Source organism: Daucus carota, chromosome 7 (assembly GCF_001625215.2).
Source record: "Daucus carota subsp. sativus chromosome 7, DH1 v3.0, whole genome shotgun sequence".
NCBI classification, from domain to species: domain Eukaryota; kingdom Viridiplantae; phylum Streptophyta; class Magnoliopsida; order Apiales; family Apiaceae; genus Daucus; species Daucus carota.
In genome coordinates this window covers 29,860,070-29,885,386 of record NC_030387.2, presented here as the reverse complement: position 1 = coordinate 29,885,386, position 25,317 = coordinate 29,860,070, and the positions used below count along the sequence as shown (strand labels likewise).

General features: G+C 34.7%; 5 protein-coding genes across 6 annotated transcripts; all 5 read left to right on the top strand.

Moving 5' to 3' along the window:
• The first annotated feature begins 3,699 nt into the window (after positions 1–3,699).
• LOC108195561 (F-box/kelch-repeat protein At1g57790) lies at positions 3,700–5,509 on the top strand. Of its 2 annotated transcripts, none has more exons than XM_017362533.2 (2): positions 3,700–3,946; positions 4,264–5,509. In XM_017362533.2, the coding sequence occupies exon 2, from the start codon at positions 4,269–4,271 to the stop codon at positions 5,334–5,336; it is 1,068 nt and encodes a 355-aa protein (XP_017218022.1). In that variant the 5' UTR covers positions 3,700–3,946; positions 4,264–4,268; the 3' UTR covers positions 5,337–5,509. The 2 variants fall into 2 exon arrangements, with proteins under 2 accessions (XP_017218022.1, XP_017218023.1); XM_017362534.2 differs by lacking the exon at positions 3,700–3,946 and adding an exon at positions 3,962–4,151.
• A 2,753-nt stretch (positions 5,510–8,262) lies between these two features.
• Positions 8,263–12,200, top strand: LOC108194892 (F-box/kelch-repeat protein At1g57790). The gene is made up of 2 exons (XM_017361830.2): positions 8,263–10,178; positions 10,792–12,200. The coding sequence occupies exon 1, from the start codon at positions 8,407–8,409 to the stop codon at positions 9,538–9,540; it is 1,134 nt and encodes a 377-aa protein (XP_017217319.2). The 5' UTR covers positions 8,263–8,406; the 3' UTR covers positions 9,541–10,178; positions 10,792–12,200.
• LOC108194891 (F-box/kelch-repeat protein At1g57790-like) lies at positions 10,811–11,864 on the top strand. Its single transcript, XM_017361829.1, has 2 exons — positions 10,811–11,293; positions 11,388–11,864. Exons 1-2 carry the CDS (start codon positions 10,811–10,813, stop codon positions 11,862–11,864), a joined length of 960 nt encoding a protein of 319 aa, XP_017217318.1.
• Positions 12,201–12,704: 504 nt separating the features above from the next.
• Positions 12,705–14,558, top strand: LOC108194889 (probable receptor-like protein kinase At5g24010). Its single transcript, XM_017361828.2, has one exon. The coding sequence runs from the start codon at positions 12,787–12,789 to the stop codon at positions 14,227–14,229; it is 1,443 nt and encodes a 480-aa protein (XP_017217317.1). The 5' UTR covers positions 12,705–12,786; the 3' UTR covers positions 14,230–14,558.
• Positions 14,559–14,965: 407 nt separating this feature from the next.
• LOC108194247 (uncharacterized) lies at positions 14,966–22,580 on the top strand. The gene is made up of 7 exons (XM_064082048.1): positions 14,966–15,070; positions 16,980–17,220; positions 17,724–17,823; positions 19,848–19,954; positions 21,312–21,399; positions 21,582–21,880; positions 22,046–22,580. Exons 1-5 carry the CDS (start codon positions 14,966–14,968, stop codon positions 21,368–21,370), a joined length of 612 nt encoding a protein of 203 aa, XP_063938118.1. The 3' UTR covers positions 21,371–21,399; positions 21,582–21,880; positions 22,046–22,580.
• The last annotated feature ends 2,737 nt before the right edge of the window (positions 22,581–25,317 follow it).

The following is a 25,317-nucleotide window of genomic DNA, read 5'->3' as shown; positions in this document are numbered from 1 at the left end:
AGTTGTGTTATTGGGGTAATGGGGTTCGGTTCATATGATTTGAGCTCGAGAGCGCTTGGTTAAGTTACAACCTCTCTTGAGACCGTATAGTATTACCCAAAATCACATTTAGAGTAATTTTGATTCTGTTAGCTATTGATTCCATAGATTTGAATTCAGATTAACCTTTGGCACTTGATGCTTATCCTACTTCAAAGGAAAATATGAAAAAACTTACCAATTTGTTGACGAATAAATTTAACAAGCTAGTGCTTTTCTATTAGTCTCATAATTTGTTGCAACTTCTTAGTCTAGAAATCAGTTTTGCTAGTTCATCTTACTACGTACTCTTGATCCTTACTATATGCTGTAATATTTTTGATAGGGAGGATGCCTTGTGCGAACAGAGAATATAATGCCGACTGGTCATCTCTTCCTACCCTCGTTTTATGGATGATTAAAGATAAGTTAGACATATTTGATAATATGTGCCTAATAGCTGTATGTCGTAATTGGAGGTATGCTTCCATAGACTATCCGAGAAAGCAAGTAGTTGGGGATGGGATGCCTTGGATTATGCAAGAAAGTGATGATGGAAATAGTTGTTCATACGAATTCATCAGCGTTACAAGAAAGAAAAGGTTTACCATCAACCTGCCTGAGTTGAGTAACTCTCAAGTGCTTTTCTCAAAGCAGGGCTGGATTCTCATGTGAAGAAAGAACTTTTGCAAATCATATGAAAGGTTGCCTGATTCATTGTTCTTGCTGAACCTGTTTGCAAAAGATAAAATTGAATTGCCAAATGTTGCAGAAATTTGGGAATATTATGGATGTTTTTCCACAAAAGCAGGAACTCCTGAGCGGGTGATTCTTCTCGGTGCAGGTAGTTCTTGTGAAACAGTGCTAAGAACAATCCACCTAGGAGATGTTGTGTGGACAGAACACTTTTCTATAGATCATCCAATTAGTTTTTGAAGGATGTCGTGGTCTAATTAGCACCAGTGAACAGATTTACTACATCAATTTCTGTGGAAAGATGATTATATAACATGGCTAAGCAATGTTGCAGGGAAGTACCTGGAACAAGGAATGAAATGGGAGTAAATTACATCGTGGAGCACAAAGGAAACGTACTAAAGCTCTTTGCTAGCGACTATGGTGACAAGGCATCGATTAACATTTCAACATACAGTGACACCTATACTACATGGCAATCGGTGAGCCCTGATGATGAGATGAACAATATAAGTTTATATCTGTCAAGATTACATAATTGCTTCTGTGCAAGTGATAGAGGTCTAAACGCTTATCGCCTTCAGCCTGATTACAGTGGCCTGCCTCATTCGCGTATATTACTTGGATACAGTGTCCTTTATTACAACTTAGCAGCTGGAAATACACAAGTTCTTCAGCTTCCATTTAAAATTTCTGCAACAGCAAAGTGGGTTGATATTGGTTGATCATTGTGAAGTTCGCGGTCATAGTTATTACAAGGTTTCTGTTGCAGAAATTTCTTTGAGCATTGTTAGCTTATAAAACGCTGTAATTCAGATTACTGCACACATTTCTACAGATATAAAGTCTCGCTATTTTAGTCTGCTAAACCCTGAGAGATTCTTAAAGTTTTCTTTGTGCCTTTTAAATTAAAAAGGGTTATGTTCAACACCTGAAAAAAGGAGTTGCAATTTTTTGAGGCTGATTCATATACCAGATTAGCCAAAGATCACATATCCAAACGTATTTTCATGGCATCGAAGGTTCGTGCAGGAATACTATGACATGACATTTTCACTACCAACGATAAGGCTGTACATCACGAAACTAGCAGGGTTTGAGAACGCTAAGAAACTCTTCCACGAATAAACTAACCGTAGTTTCCTCAGAAGTAAATTTCTAGATTTTCAGGAAAGACAAATTCTTCAAGTAAATCACTTTGGGAATATTTCCTTCTACATTAGGTTTCTAGAGTTCCTTTATTTTATTTTAGTTTAGGAAAGGTTTCTAGAGTTAAACAGTGTTTGACAAAATATCATCTCTCTGAACAAAGAAGTACTCCCTTGATACCAAATTAACTATCATTTAACCTAATTTTGATTGAAAATCAAAGATTAATTTTTTATAATTTTACAAAACTGAAAATTATATTTTAAAGTAGAATTGATAATCTTTTCAATGATATATTTTTCATAATTTTATTCAATTATTTAATATATATATTTTTCAATCAAAGTCGAGTCAAATTGATCATGAAAAAGTCAAACAAGACCGTTAATTTGGGACACAAACTCTCTAAGTCTGTTTTGTTGACGAGATCTGTCCAGTTTCTTTTTACTTATACCGTGTGGTATGTTTGTAATATTAATTTTATCACATATATTTTTAATAATTATAATTTTTTGAAAATATGTTTTTTGTGATATAACTAAAATAAATTTTGAATTATCCAAATAAAAACCATCAAAACTCAAAAATGATCTAAATTACAAATAACAAATACAAATATAAATAAAATTAATATAACTTAAACTGGATAAAAATTCGTTCTAATAAAATAAAGGGGAATTATCCTGTATACTGTTTTTTCAATCTTATTTTCAAAAATACTACATTCTCCAATCTTATTTTCAAAAGTACTACCTTCTCTAAAATATTTTCAAAAATACTATCTTTAAAAAATATTTCCAAAAATATTTTAGAGAAGGTAGTATTTTTGAAAATAAGATTGGAGAAGGTAGTATTTTTGAAAATAAGATTGAAATCGTGGTTATGAATGAAAAAAGCCCTAAAATAAATTTATCAACCAAACATTAATACCTCGAAAAAAGTTACTTAGTCCCTCAAATGTATATTCATGAACCAGATCGCGTAATACTTGTATGACTTTTATCTTTTGAAGTAATACTTGGACTTTAGTTTCTAAGAAGTCAAAAACAGTCCCGTCACAGGCGGCTTAAGTCTTGTATAAAGCCTTTCGGAGTCAATTATGGACGGGAAGTTGTGTTATTTTCAAGGGCTGACTTTTTCCGGCAGCAGGGCCGGCCTTGGGATGAGATGACTAAAATGGGTGTTTATAGCACCACTCCTGAAGAACACCAAAATTTATATATCTGTATATTTTATAGTATAAGTTTAGAAATATTGTTGTAGATAAATATCAGAGCGAAGGATTATAATTTGAGTCGAGTAAGCCGAATTTCGAGCCAAGTTTAATTGAACCGAACCAACTTGTTTAGTTAAATCGAGCTTAAATCTCAGCCCGAACTCAGCTCGTTTAATTTCACATGTCTGATCGAGCCCTCTCATTTAATTAAATAAGTCAAAACTTTTCTCCGAACTCGGCTCGTTTAATGAGTCGAGCCGAGTCCACTTAAACAAGTTTAAGCCAGACAAACTCGCAAGCCAATTGACTTAAATTAGAGCTTTATTTGAGCCTTCATTTGAACACACATGGGGTATTCACTAATACTCTCGTATATATTGACATAAATGTCTTGATTCAGAGTATGCATTTTTTTTTTTTTTTAAACATCTTTACAATCTTAAATACAAAACATCATTTCGAAAATTCAAATAAGATACCCGAATCTCGAGAACAGACCCTCGTTGAGAGTCAAACCACTAGCATCATGCATATTACACACATATAACTTTATGTGCGTACAGTATACGTATATATTAACAAATATTTTTCGCATGCATGACTTTTTCATTACAGTTATTTATTTTCTTACGTAGATGATGAAGATGATAAATATTCATACTAATTACATACCCAGTTGGGGAGTTCGCATCAATCCAACAATCTGCAAGTCCATATAAATAGGCATACAAAGGGAGCTTATCTTCTTTACAATACCACCACACAAAATTAGCACACATTTTCTGACAGCCAAGAAGCAACAAACTCATTCTGCATGCTACGCGCACCTCCTTCATTTCAGCTCCTAACTTGTCATATTTCATTCGGGTACGCATACGTTCAGTCGGAAAATTTATAAACATGTTTCTATATATATAGAAATTTCTTTCTGCTCATATGTGGTTCTCAAGTTCACTTAACATTTAATTTGTGGTTTCTGTTGAGTCCCTCACTTTGGAGTTGGATTGTCAGATGAGTTACGATATCATGTTAAGTTAACAGTTTATTGTGTACTAAGAGGATCCTAATGTCGGTGTGTACTCATATAGTTCATAACAAAATGATCTTTTAATCTGCAGCCTGAGAACTTCTACTAATTTATCTTCTCTTGATACTTATAATTTTGTTATATATATTCTTCATAGGGAAGATGCCTTATGAGAACAAAGGAACTGATGTCAACTGGTCATCTCTTCCTACCCTGCTTTTATGGACGATTAAAGACAAGTTAGACATATTCGATAGCACGAGTGTTGCAGCCGTGTGTCGCGATTGGCGGTTTGGTTCCTTAAACTATCCGAAGAAGCAAGTGGTTGGAGATGGAATGCCATGGATTATGCAAGAGAATGGTAAAGAAGACACTAGCTCACATGAGTTCATCAGCATTACAGGAAAGAAAAGATTCAGTCTCGACTTGCCCGAGTTGAGGAACTCTCAAGTGCTTTTCTCAAAGCAGGGCTGGATTCTCATGCGAAGAAAGAATTTTGGTGACTCTTATGAAAGGCTACCTGATTCTTTGTTTTTGATGAATCCCCTTACAAAGGCCAAGATTGAATTGCCAGATGTCGCGGAAATTTGGGAATATTATGGATGTTTTTCAACTAAATCAGGCAATCCAGAGCAGGTGGTCCTCCTAGGTGCAGGTAGATCCTGTGACACTGTGCTAAGAACAAACTACATAGGAGATGTTGTGTGGAATAAACATACTTCCATAGATCACCCGATAGTGTTTGAAGGATGTCGCGGTCTGATTAGCATTAAAGAACAGATTTACTACACGAATATCTGGGGAAAGATGATTATCTACAATATGGTTACTCATTGTTGTCAGGAAATACCTGGATCAAGAAATGAAATGGGAGTGCATTACCTCGTTGAGCACGAGGGAAACGTTATCAAGATCTTTGCTACCGACTATAGTGAAAAGGCGTGCTTTAGAATTTCAAGATACAGCGACAGCCATACTAATTGGCAAAGGTTGAGCAATGATGAAATGAACAACATTAGCTTGTACCTGTCAAGGTTGCATAATTGCTTTTGCGTAAGAGACAGAGGGCTAAACGCGTATGTCCTTCAGCCTGATTATGGTGGCCTGCCCCGTTCACGTATATTACTTGGACACAATGTCCTTTGTTATGATATAGTTGATGGAAACACACAAGTTCTTCAGCTTCCGTTTGAAATTTCTGCATCAGCAAAGTGGGTTGATATCGGGTAATTAGGCTGAACTGTGAAGGTTGCGGTGATCTGGTGGTTAGTATAGCTGTTGTGATTAGGAGTATGACAAGTTCTTAAATACACTAATGTAAAACTAGTATGTTGTATCGGACACTTCTTAACTGCTAATACAGAGTAGAGTCCTGACAATCGATTGTCAGGACCTTTTAAGCACCATACTAATTTCAGCGCCTTTAACCGTTTGACGGGGACTTGTCCACGCTTTTTAACCGCTTGACGGGTGAAATGATCTCGTCTAGCGGTTAAAAAGCGCTGAACGTATAAAATTTTGTTATAATACTAGCCGCTGAATATTTATCTAACGACCAGAAATTAGTATGCTGCCTAGAAGGTCCTGACAATTGATTGTCAGGGACCAAAATCCTGTAAAGTATATGCACTACTAATTTCCTAACCATAACTCAGTTAAAACCAAAAATTCACTACTCTGAATGTTATGCTATATAGATTGATCACTGAATTTTCAACTTACAATTGAAATGAGAACCTTATCATCTACAACAGCATTATGAACTCATGAATTACAAGCTTTATTTAAATTACGCGATATGGCAGATTCTACAGCCACTTATTGTACAAGTATCGACTACATTATACAAGTACAGGAAGAAATACGACACTAAAAAGAAAAACAGATGATCATAAACACACAAAAAACAGAAAACAACACGAACAAAGATATAACAGGCCTTTAAATCATGAAAGCCGAAGCAATGGACGCAACAATCACAGCTGCCATCGATGGAAAAGAGGTAATAACGCTCCCAGACACGTCGGGGGTCGGGGCAGGACCCATGTCCATCCAGGGCATAGGGCCCATCATCTCATCCTTTGTTACTGCCACCGCGGCAATGACTATAATGGCTAAGCAAGCAACAAAAATAGCTGATGAAAACCTACAAGCCATTTCAATCTGTTTTGAAGGTAAGAATAAGTGATTAGTTCTGTACAGTTTGGTTGAGATGAATGTAAAAGCCTGCTTGGTTTAGCTTTATATATGCACAGAAACTGTGTTAGATTGCACCTCTGTAAATTGCTGTATGTTTAAGGAGTTTTATCTTGTTTAATGTCGTTAATTTCTATACGTGCGTGTTAGCCAAGATTGAGTAAGATTAATAAAATTTTGTTGTGTTCATGTTGTATTGTACTCCTGGCTGAAAATACCAAAGTAAAGGGCTATGATTCTGTTGTTGTAGCAGATTATATTATTGCTAGTAACTTACGTTTCAATGTGCCAAATGAAAAATATCAGTAACATTTCGTGATTTAATATGAAATTTCGTTTTTTTTTTTTTTGATTATAATTTTCCATTCTAAAATCAATACAAGACAACCTGAAAATATCAATCCGAGCTCTTGGAATTTGAAAAATCAAATTTTTCATTGAAAAATCATCCACAGTTATCGTCAAAGTGTTTGGGGTCAGATTGTAAATTATTTGGCCTGCTCAAGTGGAGTCCTGACATGAAGCCTTACAATCACAAAATCTGAAATAAAGCTCTTATGATGTTCAATTCCAGCAACACATGTACAGTAGCTCCTGAGCTTCTTTTCCAGATCGGCTCATTACCAGCTTTGTTGTTTTCTTTTCTTTATTTATTTGCTAACCTTGCTTTTATTAATTGATAATATGTTGTTTGGTAACAGAAGTTCAATGAATTAGTAACTTTCGACATGACACGCGATGAACAAATAAAATTTAACAAACAGTTGTTGCTATTGTCTCGCTCAAAGTTTATCACAACCATTGCAATAAATGAGACCATCAAGGATGGAGGAATTTAGCCGGCTGGAACTGAAAGAGAACCATGCAGTTCGATCAGCTAGACTTAACAAATCTTAACTAGAACTCTCTGGACCCTTTCCTCTCTTCTCTTCAAGATTCTTGAATGAGTAGACATATTTTAGGTCAGTACATTAGAGTGGAGTAGCTTCTACTTGGCAGAATGAAGCATTTGTCTAAATGTTTAGAGAGGCTTAAAGACTCCTACTTTGGCCAAAGAAACCTAATCTGATTCATTCAAAAACAGAACAGAGATATGAATACTACTGTGCAATATTCTACTCTGGCGAATCTAGGAGTGCTTAGGGGCTTAAGCACCCCTGACTCCTATAGTTTCTTCTTATTTACACTACAATTCAAAACTAGTTTATATTTAAGCCCCCTTCTGAAATTTTGGCACACCTTGCTAGAATTCCCTTTTCAGTTACATTAATATGTCTTTACACGAAAACTAAAAATTACCGATCATATAATTTATTTCATATAAAAAAGACCCCCTTTTAGTGAATTTCAGGATCCGCTTCTGATTCTGCTATTTTAAAATCCTAGTAACTGTAACACACCCTTCGATTAATGTCAGATACCGGGGAAAGTATGTAGTGCAGACTTGCATCAAGGGTTATCCCAGACTAAATGCTCTCAAATACAATCACCCCACTGTGATGCAAACCACTCAGAAGCATCTCTTATATGCAGCTAACAATTTTTTTTCAATACCAAAAAATTTGTAACAATCTATTTTTATCGGCACCACAATTTACAGATCCATAAGTAGAATATACTGTTACAAATTCTTGTTTAAAATTCTCTTATATGAGTTCCTTTAAAGTCCTACCTTTCTTCACCAATTTTGTTTTGGCTGTTTGGTTGCAAAATTACATCTGCCATGGCAGTCTTATATAATTACACTGAAGGACCTGGATACAAACAAGAAACTACATCTGCAAACACAAAAGACAGTTATAACTTAGTAACCTATGTATCAAAGTAAAAGACTTGGTATTGAGTACTGAAAATGCTGTTTTTTGTTCTTTTAGAGTTCATATGTAAAATAAACTCAACTATTTTAATGAACTAGAAGTCATCGACTAGCTGAATGTTTTTCTTCTTGTAGAGGAATGTAGCAAGTCAGCCGCAAATTCATATATAAGCTTCTTATCAGTTACTTTGAATGGAATGAGAACCAATTTGAAGTCTCAGTATAACAGAGCAAATATGAAAAAATTGCGTACACAGTTGCTTGATATGCTTCTGCAAGAATTAGTTCATGGATTCTTTTAGATCTTTTTGTTGCCACGGGTTTAAGTGTTTGGAGAGAATGTCTAGTTGTAACAAACATGCTGAGCATGACTGGGCTTCACTTCCTCTCCTTCCTCTGTGGATGATAAAAGATAAGTTAGATATGTTTGACAATTTATCCCTATCTTCTGTTTGTCGTGATTGGCACTCTATGTCTTCAAGCTATCCAAAAAGGCATACTATTGGAGATGGTATGCCATGGATCATGCAACTGAACAGAAGTATACTCAGCGGTGCTCGTGACTTTGTCAGTATTTCAAGAAAGAAAAAATTTACACTTGATCTGCCTGAATTTGTTAATGCACTTCTGCTTCACTCAAAGCAGGGCTGGCTTCTAATGCTGCGTAAAAACTTAACAAAAGAAAGGAAAAGCTATCCAGATGCAGAATCATTGTTCCTTATAAACCCCTTTACAAGGGCTAAAATTGGAATGCCAGCTGTGGTGCTTGCCTATGCCCCTCAGGAATGCCATGGATCTTTTTCCACAAGAAATGGCAACCCGGAACGAGTGGTCCTTCTCACTGGATGTTTTTCAGGCCAAATGACTTTATCCATAGCTTTCCCAGGCGACTTATCGTGGACTAAACTTTCCTTTTTTGGGCAGCCAATGCAAATAGAAGGACGATGTGGTCTAATTACAATTGAAGAAAAGGTATACTACTTGAATTTGATGGAAAACATGATAATTTATGATATAGGTACTAAAGAATGGAAAGAATTGCCTGGACTAGGGAATGAGAATGGAGATATGTACATCATGGAGTATGGAGAGAAAATCATAAATCTTTTCTTCAGTACTAGTGAGCACACATCACACAGCTTTTATAGTTATAATGATACTGAATTTACTTGGGAAAGGATCAAAATTGATGATTTGAAGGAGACAAGTTGGTACTTGTCGGCGAAGACATCTTGCTTCTCAGCCAAAGACAAGGATTTAAAAGTTAATCAACTTGTGCCAAAGTATCGCGGTCTTATTCGTGGTGCCCCTATGACTTACGGTTATGATATTGTCTCGCATGATCTGATTAACGGGGGTAGACAAACTCTTGAGCTTCCTTGGCAGATTAACTCATCAGCCAAATGGGTTGATATTGGTTAGCTTTGCCGTTGTGTGTTTATTATCTGTTACTTAAAATGAACACTCAATTTTGATTAGAGTTGTGAACATGTAAAGTACTATTTGCAATATTCCTATCAATATTATTGCTGCAGCTTGTTTGGCATAGTTTTCCAAAGCCCTTGAGTGATATTTGACAGTTTGTTCCTCGCTTCTCTTTGTCGTGAAGGCCGGCTTCCTCAAGCTGTCCAAAAGACAATCTGGTGGAGATGATGTTGTGCAGCATCTCTTTATGCACAACTTTCATTTTTCTTTCTAGGGTATTTACTAGTTCAATTAGAATATGAAGTGAATATGCTGGTTTTTGTTCTTTTCTGGTTCATATGTAAAATAAACACAACTATAGTAATCAACTAGAAGTAATCGACTGGTTGGATGTTTTCTTCTTTGTAGAGGAATATAGTAACACAGCAGCAAGTCCATTTATAATCTTCTTATCAGTTAGTTTGTATGAGTGTCGACTTATTTGAAGTCTTAATTACTGACATAGGATAGTGCAAAGTGCAGAACCTTGATAAGCTAGCTGCTTGATACGCTTGTGCAAGAATTTATACATAGTTGAGTCCACTGTTGTGCTGATTTTCTGCGACCTGCCACACTCCAACTTCGAACCAGTCCAGGTATTTTAAGTCCCTTGTGACATTTTGGCAAGTAGAAAGAAATTGTAAAAAATTTTACATGTCTGTTGCCTGTATAGCTAGAGTTTTTTCTTTCTCTGGAAACTTACAGATTTCTTTGATTTGATTTTTATGATAAGATTCAAGAGACACAGATTGTGTTCTGCATGCATTTATGTGTATATTAAGTACTTAACAGCGGTAAGTGATAAATAGATGCAGGGACGGCCCTGAGATTTCGAGACCCTAGTCAAAATCAGTTTTCGGTACCCCTAATCTTTATATACTAGGGAAATTACATATTTATATTTATATAAAGGATTCTAAAATGTGGGGACACCAAAATTCAAATTATAAACCTTAAAATGACTAGAGCGGAGAATTTGGCCCCTCGCAAAAATTCCTGTGATTTCCCCTGCTTTCAGGCTGGAAGACCCGAGTAGGAATCTAACAAAACCTTCAGAAAACTGGACCAAAATGCACAACTTAGAATTGTAGTTTTTAGTGCTTTAATATTGTAGTATACTTCTTGGAATTTAGATCTGCTGCAAGTCCTATGCATTGAGGGTAGGAAATTGCTTCAAGATTAGTAAATTCTTTCTCTTTTATGCAACAGCTTTAGGAATTCTGAGACAATGTCTAGTTGTAACAAGCACGCTGAGCGCGACTGGGCTTCACTTCCTCTCCTCCCTTTGTGGAAGATAAAAGATAAGTTAGACATGTTTGACAATCTGTCCCTAGCTTCCACTTGTCGCGATTGGCACTCTCTGTCTTCAAACTACCCGAAAAGGCAATCAATTGGAGATGGTATGCCATGGATCATGCAAATGAACCAAAGCATGGATAGCAGTGCCCGGGACTTCATCAGTACCTCAAGAAAGAAAAAAATCACGTTTGATCTTCCAGAATTTGTTAATGCTCTCCTGCTCTACTCAAAGCAAGGATGGCTTCTCATGCATCGTAAAAACTTGTCCACAAAAAGTAAACACTATCCAGTACCCGATTCGTTGTTCCTCATAAACCCGTTCACAAGGGCTAAAATAGAACTCCCAGATGATGCGTATGCCTCCAAGAAATACCATGGCTCTTTTTCCGCAAAAAATGGCTACCCGTATCGGGTGGTCCTTCTCAATGCCTGCTTGTCTGGAGAAATGACCTTATGCACCAGGCGACTCATCATGGACCATGTACTCCTATCATTTGCCTATGCAGATTGATGCGCGATGTGGTTTGATAACTATGGGAGAAAAAGTATACTACCTAAACTTAAAGGAAAACATGACCATATTCGATATGAGTACTAAACTATGGAAAGAACTGGCTGGACCGAGGAATGAGATTGGGTACACATACATCATGGAGCATAAAGAGAAAATCATAAAGCTTTTCTTCCGTGAGGAGGTACCACATATCTTTTATAGTTTTGATGAGAATACATTTTCATGGGAAAAGATTGATGATTTGAAGGACATTAGTTTGTACTTGTCAAGGAAGAGTTCTTGCTTCACAGCCAAGGATGTGGGCTTAACGGTTAACCAACTGGTGCCTAAGTACGGGGGTGTTCTTCATGGCTTTCGTATGACTTATGGTTTCAGTATTGTCTGTCATGATTTGATTGAAGGGGGTACAGAAACTCTGGAGCTTCCTCTGCGGATTGGTTCATCAGCGAAATGGGTGGATATTGGTTAGCTTTGCTGTTATGTACCTGTTGACAGTAGAACTGAAAATTTATCAGAGTTGTCAACATGTAGCAGCATTTATTATATCCTTAACATGTTTATGATTATGTTTTACTACAAATCACAATTTCTTTGTGCTTGATCAAATTACAGTGCACTTAGAATTTTGCTGAAGATATGGATATGTCGTTGCTACACAATTACAGACCTCTGTTTAGTCACATTTATGCCTGATATTTACTGTATTTAACAGGGGGTTAGTATTGTTCGACAAGGGCAAAACCTAAATTAAGAGACTTTGGCCTGAATCCTGATTATAAAGATTTGTCGGGAATTAGTGTAACGTGGATTTTTTTGAGAAACTACATCGCCCATCATTCCACGCTAAATAATTATTTTCAAATTTTTATTGTAATTCTTAAATATTTTTGCACTTAGACTCAATTTTTAAATTTTTTTATCATATACGATATATAGTATCAGAAAGAGATTATTTTTTATTTATAAAGTTTAAATAAAATATTTGTGATAAATTCATTATTTTTTCTCAAAATTTACAAAATTGTATTTCCTTAAAAAAAGTAAATCATCTCTTAAATATATATTAAATTTCTTTAAAAAAATCCTAAATGTTAGGTTATTAATTCTTTTAACAATAAGCAAAGTAAGTCAATAACCAGCACAAGTTATTGATTCTAAAAACAACATATCAAAAATGAGACAATAGTCTAGTATCGGAATAAAAAAAATTGAAAATATATGATTAACAAAAAAGAAAAAAGAAAAATATATATGACTATTTCGAAAAAAAACAAGAAAATACTATGAAAAAGTCCAAGATTCCGCGCATATGAATTTCCCAGCTGTCCTAACGCGTTACAAAACTCCATTAATATCAAACACTTTCCTCTTTCTCTTTATTCCCCAAATCCATGGCAACCCAGATTACTCAAACCCCCAGGTTCTTCATAATCTGTATCTATATCCTCTATGTATCTCATTTTATCACCTCCTTCTCTCCCACAGATCACTATCTCATTAACTGTGGCTCAGCTTCACCTGAAATTCAAGATTCCGACCACCGGACCTTCACCGGAGACTCATCGGAAATAGGGTCCCGCTTTCTGTCCTCAGGTGACTCAATCTTGGTAAGTGAAACGACCCCAGATCATAATTTGTCTCCAATTTATCATACTTTTAGGGTTTTTAAAAGGCATTCAAGATATGTGTTTGATGTGAAAAAGAAAGGTGCTTTCCTGATTCGTTTGCATTTTGGGGGTTTGAATTTGAATAAATTTGAAGGGGCTGTAAAGTTTCATGTTTTGGTTAATGGGTATGTGTTGTTGTATGATTTTAGTGGTGGGGATGTGGGGAATTTTGTAGTTAAGGATTATGTTGTTTGGGTTGAGGATGATAAGGTTGTGGTTAGTTTTGTTCCGGCGACGAAGAGTGTTGGTTTTGTTAGCGGGATTGAAGTGATTTCGGCTCCGGAAGATTTGATTGGTGATGTGGGTAGGTTTGTGAGTTCTGAGGGTGTTGAGGTGCTTAATGGATTGATGAAAAATGGTTATGAAAATGTTTATAGGGTGAATGTAGGTGGTTATAAGGTCACGCCTTTTAATGATTCTTTGTGGAGGACTTGGGTTACTGATGATGAGTTCTTAAAGGTGAATGATGGATCGAACAAGTTTCATTTTGGTGGTCGTATTAAGTATCGTATGGGAGGGGCAAGTCGTGAAGTTGGTCCAGATAATGTTTATAATACTGCGAGGGTGATTGTTAGTGAGAGTGATTCCATTGCTAGATCAAATATTACAATGGTGTTCTCAGTGTTTGGAGGTTACAAGTATCTTATTCGGATGCATTTTTGTGATATTGCTAGTATTTCAATCGGCATGCTTTACTTCAACGTTTATGTAAACGGGAATTTGGCATATGAGAATTTGGATCTCTCTTTGATTTCAAATAATATGCTGGCTTCTCCATTCTATGCTGATTTTGTGGTGGATGGGGATAGCTCAGGGGTTATAACTCTTAGTGTTGGTCCTTCCAATATGAGCATGCCGCATGCTCTTAATGCTATTCTAAATGGAGTTGAAATTATGAAGATCAATAATTCATTTGGTAGTCTCGATGGACCAGTTTCGGCAAAATCAATCATGGAATGCAGGCCAAGTATCGATATCAGTGTGTGGGCTTCAGTAGTTGCTGCTATGATCTTGTTTCTGGTTGCGCCTGTGTTTGTAAAAAGGAGAAGCAATGCTGTCAAGGAATCAGTGGCATGGTCGCCATTGCCCGTTGATGATGTTAATTTGAAGCAAGGTCCCGTTGATGATGTTAATTTGAAGCAAGGTCATCAGATAAATGTCACCTAGAAAACTTCTTATGCTCATAATATGTTTCAAATGGTGCAAATATATGTATCTTTATGAACTTGATGCTTGGTAAGATTGTATTATTTTGGATGAGCCACAACTTTGCACCTATTACAGAAACTGGTAACCTTAATTTTAAGAATTTTCCATTCCACTACCGTTGTGGCTCATAAGATTGTATAGCCTGTAATTGTAGCCAACTGTTGAAACATACTTGCACTGTAAATTACATTTCATTTTAAGTCTAAGCCTCAAAAAGGTTCTTATGGACTTGTGTGGAGTGTTTTAAGCTTCTTAATACACGATTTGATTTAACGCTTTTCCTTTTTCACAATTTTGTTTCATTTTTAGTCAATGAATTGTAATATGGTCCTGCAAATGGACTGTTAGTGTACAATTTCAGTACAACGTAGAAATTTATTGCATTAATAAGTGAAATTGTGTATTGTGTTATAGAGTTTCATCTTTCCTTTCTTGTTTGCCTTGTAATATGCTAAAATGGAGCTGTATTTGGGATGAGGTTTCTATATATTAGTTTCTCAATTTACCGATTTTGTATGACCTACTTAAGTCATTTAATGCTGAAGTTCTTTCTTATAAGTTATAATCACAATGCTTAATGCTCACTTGCTTGATAGTGCTGACATCAATATTTTATTGGGTCGCAATTAGTGTTGAAGTGACAAGGGGCAGTCCTAAGCTCTTCTAGCATGGTGATGTGCATACGTACGGTTAGATGTTGCCTTCAATTTCTCAGCTGGTTGAGGTCAGTACTAGGTTACTTTTTACCGCTCTCTGGCTTGATGTTGCTCACCTAGTGGTCACAACAACAAGACAGCCCGTAAGCAACTGGGAGAACTACCTTGTCAATCATATCCTACTTCTTCTTCATGTCACCAAGACTTTTTGCACACAATTCTAGGTGCTTTGATCACCTACTTAAAATTACTTTTTTAAAATTTTTCTTTTTCTGAATTAAAATATTTGATATATATTTTAATTCAGAAAAAGAAAATTTTTAAAAAAATAATTTTTAGTGTGTGGTCAAAACTCTTAAAATTGCGTGCAAAAAGTCTTAGTGACTTATAATAAGGACTAGAGGGAGCAGATTGAAGTAAGCCCTTGTTTTCTATTGAAGCTCAATTTGGGCTGTAGTGGAGCCTGGTTTGAACTACAAATATGCTGTGGAGGGAGACCATCTATGATCTATGTGCAAATAATTAGTTAGTGTTCAAATTTGTTTTATTTCAATGCAATGGATAGTGCAATCGTAGAGGTCTAATAACAAAAACTCCCCTGATAAAAATTTGTCGGGGACTAATTTTGGGGTCTATTTTGTGGCCGGCACTTAATCTCGAGATACTAATATGAAAGCGAGAATAAACAGCAATCTTCATGCTTCATTAAATCGTTATACTAGCATACTGTTTGTTAGATCTCGTTATTAATAACATACTAGTTGCTTAATTTTAATTTCAGGTCCTGCGGTGTAGTTGCCTCACATTGGCAGGTGACATAGTTGTTGCATATGCATGACATAACCACAATTTGCTTCAGATTTCGGGGCTGTTTTGGAGAAGAAAAAATGTCACAACATGCAAAGAGCCTAAAATGATCGTCGCCGAGAAAAACAAGATAAAATAGTCCTGTTACATATAATGACTAAAAACATAATTCGTTAAGAACAGGGCCAACAGGCACTTTCGACGGAGCGGGAAACAAGAATCCCATGAGAAAAAATTCGATACCATATCTCATCTGATATTTAAGTATGAAAAATACTTTCTCCATCCCTTTTCAGTTGTCCAGTTTTGACTTAAACTATATAATACATCCTACTACTCTTTTTGCCACTTCTAGACAGGGGGTACCCATAAACTTGCAGCATAATTACAACATTTGCCACTGAAGTCAACATTTGACTCACACATACATACAATTCTGTACAATCTTTTGGTGTTGCAGCCTGCACGTGAGCTTTTGGCTTCCAAAGGAAGCTTTCCTTTTCAGTCTTCTTTTCCAAAAATTCAAAATTCAAAACTCTCTTCTTCTCTGACTCATACTTTTCTTACACACCGTTCAGATTCTCTCCCTCACAAAAACTCATATTCTTTCCCTGCTGTGTGTCGCTACTCTAGGGTTTCAAGGCCGCATCGCCAGTGGAAAATCAGTTCTCTGATTAAGTCTATCTATCTCGCCGGAGCTGGTATTCTCTCTACCCTTTCTCCATTTCTTAATTAGTCCCGGTTCCTGTGCTTTCGCTACAGACACACTTTGTCCCCGGAGTTTTGATGACAAATCTCACGCGCCAATCCTCTCTTCTTCCTCTCTCTCTCTCTCTTTGCAGTTTTCCTCACTTTCTCTCTCTACCCATCTCCATTTCCTCTTCAAAACCCCCCACTAAAATCTTCATTTTTGGGTTGGTGTTTGTCGCCGGAGACAAGTCCCGGAATCTTGCCAGAGAGTGTGTGGCCTCTGTTCTTGAGTACATGGACCCACAAGAGATCTGTAAAGTGGTTGTTTTTAATAAGGCTTTTCGGGGAGCTTCTTATGCTGATTTTGTTTTCGCAGCCTTAATCTTAATGGCTGGGGAATGATGATATAAACTATATAATACATCCTACTACTCTTTTTGCCACTTCTAGACAGGGGGTACCCATAAACTTGCAGCATAATTACAACATTTGCCACTGAAGTCAACATTTGACTCACACATACATACAATTCTGTACAATCTTTTGGTGTTGCAGCCTGCACGTGAGCTTTTGGCTTCCAAAGGAAGCTTTCCTTTTCAGTCTTCTTTTCCAAAAATTCAAAATTCAAAACTCTCTTCTTCTCTGACTCATACTTTTCTTACACACCGTTCAGATTCTCTCCCTCACAAAAACTCATATTCTTTCCCTGCTGTGTGTCGCTACTCTAGGGTTTCAAGGCCGCATCGCCAGTGGAAAATCAGTTCTCTGATTAAGTCTATCTATCTCGCCGGAGCTGGTATTCTCTCTACCCTTTCTCCATTTCTTAATTAGTCCCGGTTCCTGTGCTTTCGCTACAGACACACTTTGTCCCCGGAGTTTTGATGACAAATCTCACGCGCCAATCCTCTCTTCTTCCTCTCTCTCTCTCTCTTTGCAGTTTTCCTCACTTTCTCTCTCTACCCATCTCCATTTCCTCTTCAAAACCCCCCACTAAAATCTTCATTTTTGGGTTGGTGTTTGTCGCCGGAGACAAGTCCCGGAATCTTGCCAGAGAGTGTGTGGCCTCTGTTCTTGAGTACATGGACCCACAAGAGATCTGTAAAGTGGTTGTTTTTAATAAGGCTTTTCGGGGAGCTTCTTATGCTGATTTTGTTTTCGCAGCCTTAATCTTAATGGCTGGGGAATGATGATATCTCTTTGTTTTTCTTTGATTTTCATTTACAATATTAGATATTAACAAAATATCTAGCATGTATTTGATGAAGTTCTGAGATAGATTTTTTTTATTCCTTTTTGCAGGTCTAAAATTTATAAGGTTTCCAGAATTTATAAGCTCAAGTTTGTTCTCTAGGAGGGGCAAACACATTGGGTCGTGCGACAAAGGTTGTTGTCATGAACCGTATTTCTTCTACTTCCTGCATAAGCTTAGTTCTTCATTTTATTTCTGAAATGTTATTGCATTCCTACTGTTTGATAAAAGCTCTAAGAGAGTTTGTAATCACTTTTGAATTGCATTTACAGCAGTAGTGGCTACTGAATGTTGAAGGAATGAAGAAAGTTGTGGATGAGAGCAGGAGAGGTATAAGATAAGTGAATTTGGAGGATTTTGTTTTATGTTCAAGGGTATTCTCTAATTTTTACCGATCATGTATATTTGCAAGTGTACATTTATGTTTACAAATCAGTGAAAAAATGCTCTAGACACCATAATATGTCTACCTGCCTCTGATTTTCTTTAATTTGAAGAAGAATTTGGTTAATGGTTTGGTAGGCTTTTTATATTCACATAAATCTTCATATTGAAGTTAAGATGAAACTTTCATTGGAACCTCTTATTTGTTATTTGTCTGATTTCTTATTTGTTAATCATATAATTGCTTTGCAGTAATAGCTACTGGGCCACAAGTAGACTAACCTCAATAGAATAAAGAAATTTCATCGACATAACAAGTTCTACATAGTATAGTATTTCAGTATCTTTTAATTGTTTCTTTCTTGATGCAATACCTGGGTAATAACATGGTGGTGCATAAAAATTAGAATAAACGTACCCAGTATATTTTGCTTCTACAATACAGTTTTGGGTGGGTAGGATGTCTGCAGACTTCACCTCCATCTTAGGATTAGTGAGTCTGTTTCCTAAACGACTCCTGGCTCTGTCGATGCCAAATGGTGGTGCCTATGTAACAGTCTGATGCTCTGTACTTCTGTACTTGGTTAATGATAAGATACTGATTGCGGTCACTGCATTTGGCATCATTTGAGTGGCTTGGAGCAGCATTGTCAGCTTAAAAAATGTACCATTTTAAACTTGCATGAAAGTGTTAACTATATTTTCTTAATCAATGACTAAGCACATTCATTACAAGTGATAGGGTTGAGGCGACCCAATTAAGTACACACTTTCTGTAGGTTTGCCTGTCCATTCAATTTTCGTGGAAATTTTCTGATAAATATATTGAACTGGATTTTTGCTTAATTTGAGATTCCTAAATATTGGAGCTTTACATATGGGTTTGCAAAAATCAAGATTGATTATTGTTTTGACTCTTGATGCATACATGGACTGATTTGATCTTTATATAATTGAGAAGTACCCTTTGCTAAATTTAACATATTTTGATCTTGGTTCTTCATTTTGTGAATACTAAATACTCTTCAATTAATGTTGTCAAAGGTGTTTTGGTACATTCTTATGAGTGTAATAATAAATTGCATTGGGCTGGAGTTAATGTTATGCTTACTAAGAACTAGCCAGTTTTTTTTTCTGCTTTTGATATCATCATCTAACATTAAAAATGATATTGTTTTTCTGTTGGTTTTAATCAATACTCCTTTGGATTGCTTTTTTATTATTGTTTTTTTGTTTGACAGGCTGAAGTAAATTCAGTTGTAGCCGTGGAACATAACAGTGAACGGTCTAGAGCTGCATTTGTCATTGGTGAAACAAGAATCCTATGTGAATTTGCTGACATTGCTCTAGGTGAGAATTCTTTTGTCCAGAAACAGGATGAGGTGTCCAGCCTAGCCTCTCAATCAAGTATACCTTCTAACTGGTTACGTACTGAAATATTAAAAATGCAGCATCTCTAGAAAATGCATGTTCTGATCAAGCTCAGAACCACATTGTAAATAAATAAAGGTCGGAGATTAGTTAATTAAAATTACTAAAACACAATAATATATATTACACACAAAATTTATTTGTTTACATATTTAATTTAGAAAAAATTAAATATGATTAGGAAGGAATTTATCGAGAGGAGTTTGGTAGGGATTGAGGAGAAAAGTAATGAGTAAGAATCTATTATGAGTGAGAAAAGGTACAAGAATCCAAATTTTTGTATGTTGGAATTTGATTTGAAGTTATCACTTAGAATTTGAGTAATGGTGCTTAAATGGTTGAAATTCTGTTTGTTGCAGGTTTGATGAATTTGATGCTTCTCCATTAACGGTAGAGCCTATTACTTCAGCTGGATATATTCAAATGACCAAGGTGCAAGAGGCAACAATTGCTGCTTGCCTTAAAGGTATGTTGACTACTAAATAAACATGTAATATTTTAATATTAACCATCGTGTTTACAAGTATATTTTTATGTGTCCCAATTCTGCCAATATTGTTCATTATTAATGATGTCAAGTTTTATGAAGAGAGGTAGACCAATTGATTTTGTAGGATTTAAATGATTAGAAGCTCGAGATCCTTCTTGCAGTATTTGTTTATGTGGCTGCTGACAGTGTGGTCACTTTGTATAAAATTCAGAAACCAACTACATAAGCAGAGAGAACAGTATAAGAAAAACTGTAAAGATTTATCGAATCAGATATTGCATTCAGACTGTTTTGTATGCTGGTAATGTTCAGAGGGACTAATATCTGAGAAGACTTCAATTTGGCCTTGCACATCTATTAAATAACATCAAAGAGACAAGAACTTTTCAAAATCTCGCATCCTACTACATTGTATGAGGTTATTAATTTTTTAATAACAGAAATATCATTTCGTATAGCATTATAAAATCTGAGTTACGTGTACAAAGAAAAAAACATTCAAAATGTGTTCATGTAAACATGCCTATATTATATGCTATGTTATACGGTAAATAATGGGTGATGAAAGTCCTAGAAAGTGCAAGGGCCTCCCTGTTTCATTGAAGAGAAGCACTCCTAAAGAAGAAAGCAAGAGATATTGTGATGTCAATAACATTTCCCTGGAAATATCATGTATCAAAATTAAATTTTGCTATGTTTCCTTAGGATGATAAAAAAAAGGTTATTATTTGGTGTAATGTTAAGGTTTTAGATTGACAACTAAATATTTGATTTGGCACTCTTTGCCTTGGTGGCTTCGGGTAAGTTTGTTTAGCATTCTCTTAACTATTTCTGTTACTTTGCTATCTGGAATGGATAAGTGTAGGAACTATGCCTATATTATTCAGTGTAACAGTTGAAATCTATAAACTGGATTAGGGACTTAAACTTGGCTATAAGTTGTAACTGTTGCAACTACTTTGTTAAGAATCTCGCATTTTGACTTCTAGAGCTTGCTCTTGGGTTCTCAATCCCTAGCAGATTATAGTCTCCAACTACTTCTATTTGGTGCTATTACCTTGCATAAAAAACTAAATCACTCTATTTTGTTTCTAAGATTATATATCTTTTTTGACTCTATATGTATTGTTAATGAGTACATAAATGAGCAACAACTGTCTTTTTTTTATGTATAGTAATTCCTATATATTTTTTTTAAATTTCTATCTTAAATTTCTGGAGCTGCTCACTGATGTTGGCATGAGCTGATGAGCATAACTGATTAGAAAGGTTTTCAGGACTCTACAAATTCTTTATTGCTTTTCCTATTTCACATTATTGTTTTCTTTTGCAGCTAATAATTGCAACACAACTGGATCCAGAGCATGGGAATTCGCCAAAAATTGTAACTGAAGATAACATCAAGTTACAGCTGTGTCAAGGTATGTATTCATTTGTAGTATAGTTTTTAAACAAAAATTTATATTTTAGAACTTTTTTTAAATGAGGACTAAATGAAGAATACATCGCCAAGGAAACATTGTAAATTCTAAATTTACATGCATATGATATTTAAGCCTTTTATATTATTTTGATATTTCCATCAGTAAGATCGTGCAAACAGGTAAATGCTTTTGCTAAAGGTAATGAAATAATTCGAGATGGGGAGAACTCCTTGCTGGGAGAAAGTGGGATTGAAGAGAGGGATATGGACTGCTAGAGAAGACGAAATCTTGACAAAATTTTATTACCCTTGGGGCCTTATTGCATTTCTTTACCACTTTTTACATTTTATAGAGAAGTTTGTGCATGTTTCTGCGTAGAAGTACAGAGAGTACTGCGCGGGTGCGACTGCTGTTGCTGATTTGTCACCTCCATTGGCATGTTTAATACTGCTTCATAGCGTTCAACCAGTTCTTTCTGGTAAAGTTGTGTGAAGTGTTCTGTTAGTTTCAAAGACTTGGAATCATGAATCATAATTGATTTTAAAAAAGGAAAAAGCCACTTTCAAAATATTTTCCCGCACAACTATCTTTCAGTTTGTCACAAATTAGCCACTACTGACCGACATAGGCGTTTCTTTTACAGAGGTTGCTGTTGGGGCTGGCTATGCTATTACTTAAGTGGAATTCCTATTTGATTTGTGCTTGGCTATGCTAACCAATTGCAATTTAAAGGGAGTCCATCTAAGTTATGTCGACTTATGAGAGTAGAAAATATATTAAAGAGTGATGATCCTTGACCATCGATCGCCAGGAGTGGCTAAATAATATTAACAAAAAGGAATGTATCTTAAATTATAATCCAATGCGACCAAATCATATGTAACAAATGTGTGCATATACATGTACTTTGTGGTTGATGTCTTTGGAATTTGCTGCCCAATGTCAACCCTCAGGCACCCTTAGCTCTGTGTTGACATTTAGATTGAAAAATGTAAGCTTTACGTTCGTTAGTTGATATGGAATGGAAATGAAAATTGTGAGTGACATTTAAGGAAGGAGGATGTGATTGAGTGAGATTGTGTGATTGGAATGAAAGTTATGAATGATTGTATGTGTAGTTTTTTTTAGGAATTTGTACAAATTACATATATTTTAAATTAAGTTGAGCATTTGTATTATCTGGACTGATGCTAATGTAAATGTATTTTGTGTAGATGTGTAAAACCTCTCTTATATGCGCTTTTATTTATAATGAAAAATCAATCCTTTACAAAGTGAAATTCTTTCTTTGGAAGCAAATTTCCTGTGGAATGAATGAAATATCCTATCCAGACAAATGTAGACTTCATACAGATTTGAGCCTCTTATTGGTTCCCTCTTACACCCTTTTTTGTTTAAGAAATCTATTAAAGCTGATGTAGAATTCACAGAAGTTTTCAAAATGCATAAAGCCTGCACAAAGCTGGTATGTTTCAAAATTGTCTTTTGAACTTTGAATTATTAATTTCTCGCACTTAGCTTCTGATTGATTCCTTCCTCGGGTTAATCAGTAGGGTCCTGTTCCTTGCCAACCGGTTGCCGGGAAAGGGTTATCTAACACACTGTACGGGGGCCATTAGATTTAGATTTCAAGGGCTCAGATCCAATTTTGAGTTTGGAATGCATCCGCGGATATTATCCGCGGAAAGGGGAACTCCCATTCCGCGGATAATATCCGCGGAAAGGAAAATTTCCCTTCCGCGGTTATTTATAGCGGATCCTTTGAAAACTCAAATTGGATCTGAGCCCTTGAAATCTAAATCTAATGGCCCCCGTACAGTGTGTTAGATAACCGCTTCCCGGCAACCGGTTGGCAAGGAACAGGACCCTAATCAGTATATCTTTACATTTATCATCACTGGATAAAAGTTTTGGTCTAATGATCCGATACACTTTGATACAAAGTACTTAAGCTTCCAATTTTAATTGAGGTCCATCCGGACATGACTCAATTAGCCTGATAAATTATAAACAAAATTTGTCTTCCTGTTATAATAGATAATTTTTATAATAATAAAATATTATATATTATATTTAAAATGGATCTAATATATTTTCGTAAAATCAAAATTCTAAATAAATATAAATTTTTAAAAAAACTTGGGATTTTCTACTTCTCAGATTAAATTAGCCTGACTAATATAACATTCAAAAAGGGAAAGAATTTCAAAACAATTGTTCTACACTTTCTAAGAAGTACAGAATAATTGTTCTCACTAATCTCATAACATGAATTACTATATATATATTCAATACTCCATCCGTAACTGTAATTGTATATTTTAATTTAGGCAAATGAGATGCACACTTCAAAATATAAATTTATAATTTTTTTCTCAAGATTACATTATCGTAAATATACATAGAAGATCATTTATAAGGTTTAACTATGATTCATGTGCCCGTCGACAAAAATTACATACATTTTTATAAATATATTTTAAATGATTGAATTTTAAGTTTAAAAAAATGAATGAATTTTATAAATATACAAAATTTATTTAAAATAAAATCATTAACCATGCGTAAAATAAAATAAAAATCATTAACCATGCGTATTATCATTAAAGATCGAGGCATGGCCGCCAGGCCATGTCGAGAAATCTTTTATCGAAAAAAAATATATTTATATTGAATAGCTTTTTATTTTGAAAAATATAATGTATTCGAGTCATAAGATAATGTTTACATATCATAATTAGATATAATTGATCCATTGAGATTATATTAAAAGAAAATGCTTATTACTTATATGCGAGATATTAATCACAAACAAAAATTAAGATTCAATTTATGAGAAATTAAATAATAAAATCAGTTATTTTAATAATATAAATAAATTTGAGAATTTTATGCTATTATTTTTATTGAATAATGATGATATTTGAATTTATTGTTATTAAAGATCGAGGCATGGCCGTAAGGCCATGCCGAAAAATCTTTTATCGAAAAAAAATATTTATATTGAATAGTTTCTTATATTTGAAATATATAATGTATTTCAGTCAGAATATAATGTTTACATATCATAATTATATATAATGGGTCCATTAGGATTATATTAAAAAAAAATGCTTATTACTTATATGCTAGATATTAATTACAAGCAAAAACTAAGATTTAATTTATGAGAAATTAAATAATAACACCCATTATTTTGATAATATAAATAAATTTGATAATTTTATGCTATTGTTTTTATAGAATAGTGATGATATTTGAATTTATTATCATTAAAGATCGAGTCGTGGCCGTTAGGCCATGCCGAGAAATCTTTTATCGAAAAGAAGATATTTATATTGAGTAGTTTTTTATATTTGAAAAATATAATATTTTTCAGTCAGAAAATAATGTTTACATATCATAATTAGATATAATAGATATAATGGGGCTATTTAAATTATCTTAAAAGAAAATGCTTATCACTAAAGATCGAGGCATGGCCAAGAAATCTTTTATCGAAAAGAAAATATTTATATTGAATAGTTTCTTATATTTGAAAAATATAATGTATTTCAGTAAGAATATAATGTTTACATATCATAATTAGATATAATATGGCCATTGTGATTATCCTAAAAGAAAATGCTTATCACTAAAGATTGAGGGCATGGTCAAGAAATCTTTTATCGAAAAGAAAATGTTTATATTGAATATTTTCTTATATTTAAAAAAATAATTTATTTTAGTTAGAAGATAATATTTACATATCATAATTGGATATTATTATAGTTTTGAAAAAAAAATGTAATAGTTAAAACAATATTATATAATGTATTACCAAAAATAATACAACAAAAACTTATGATCTCCTTTTTAATATGTATGTTCGATGGAATGGGATTTCTGATAAGTATGTTCAATGGAACAGGAACT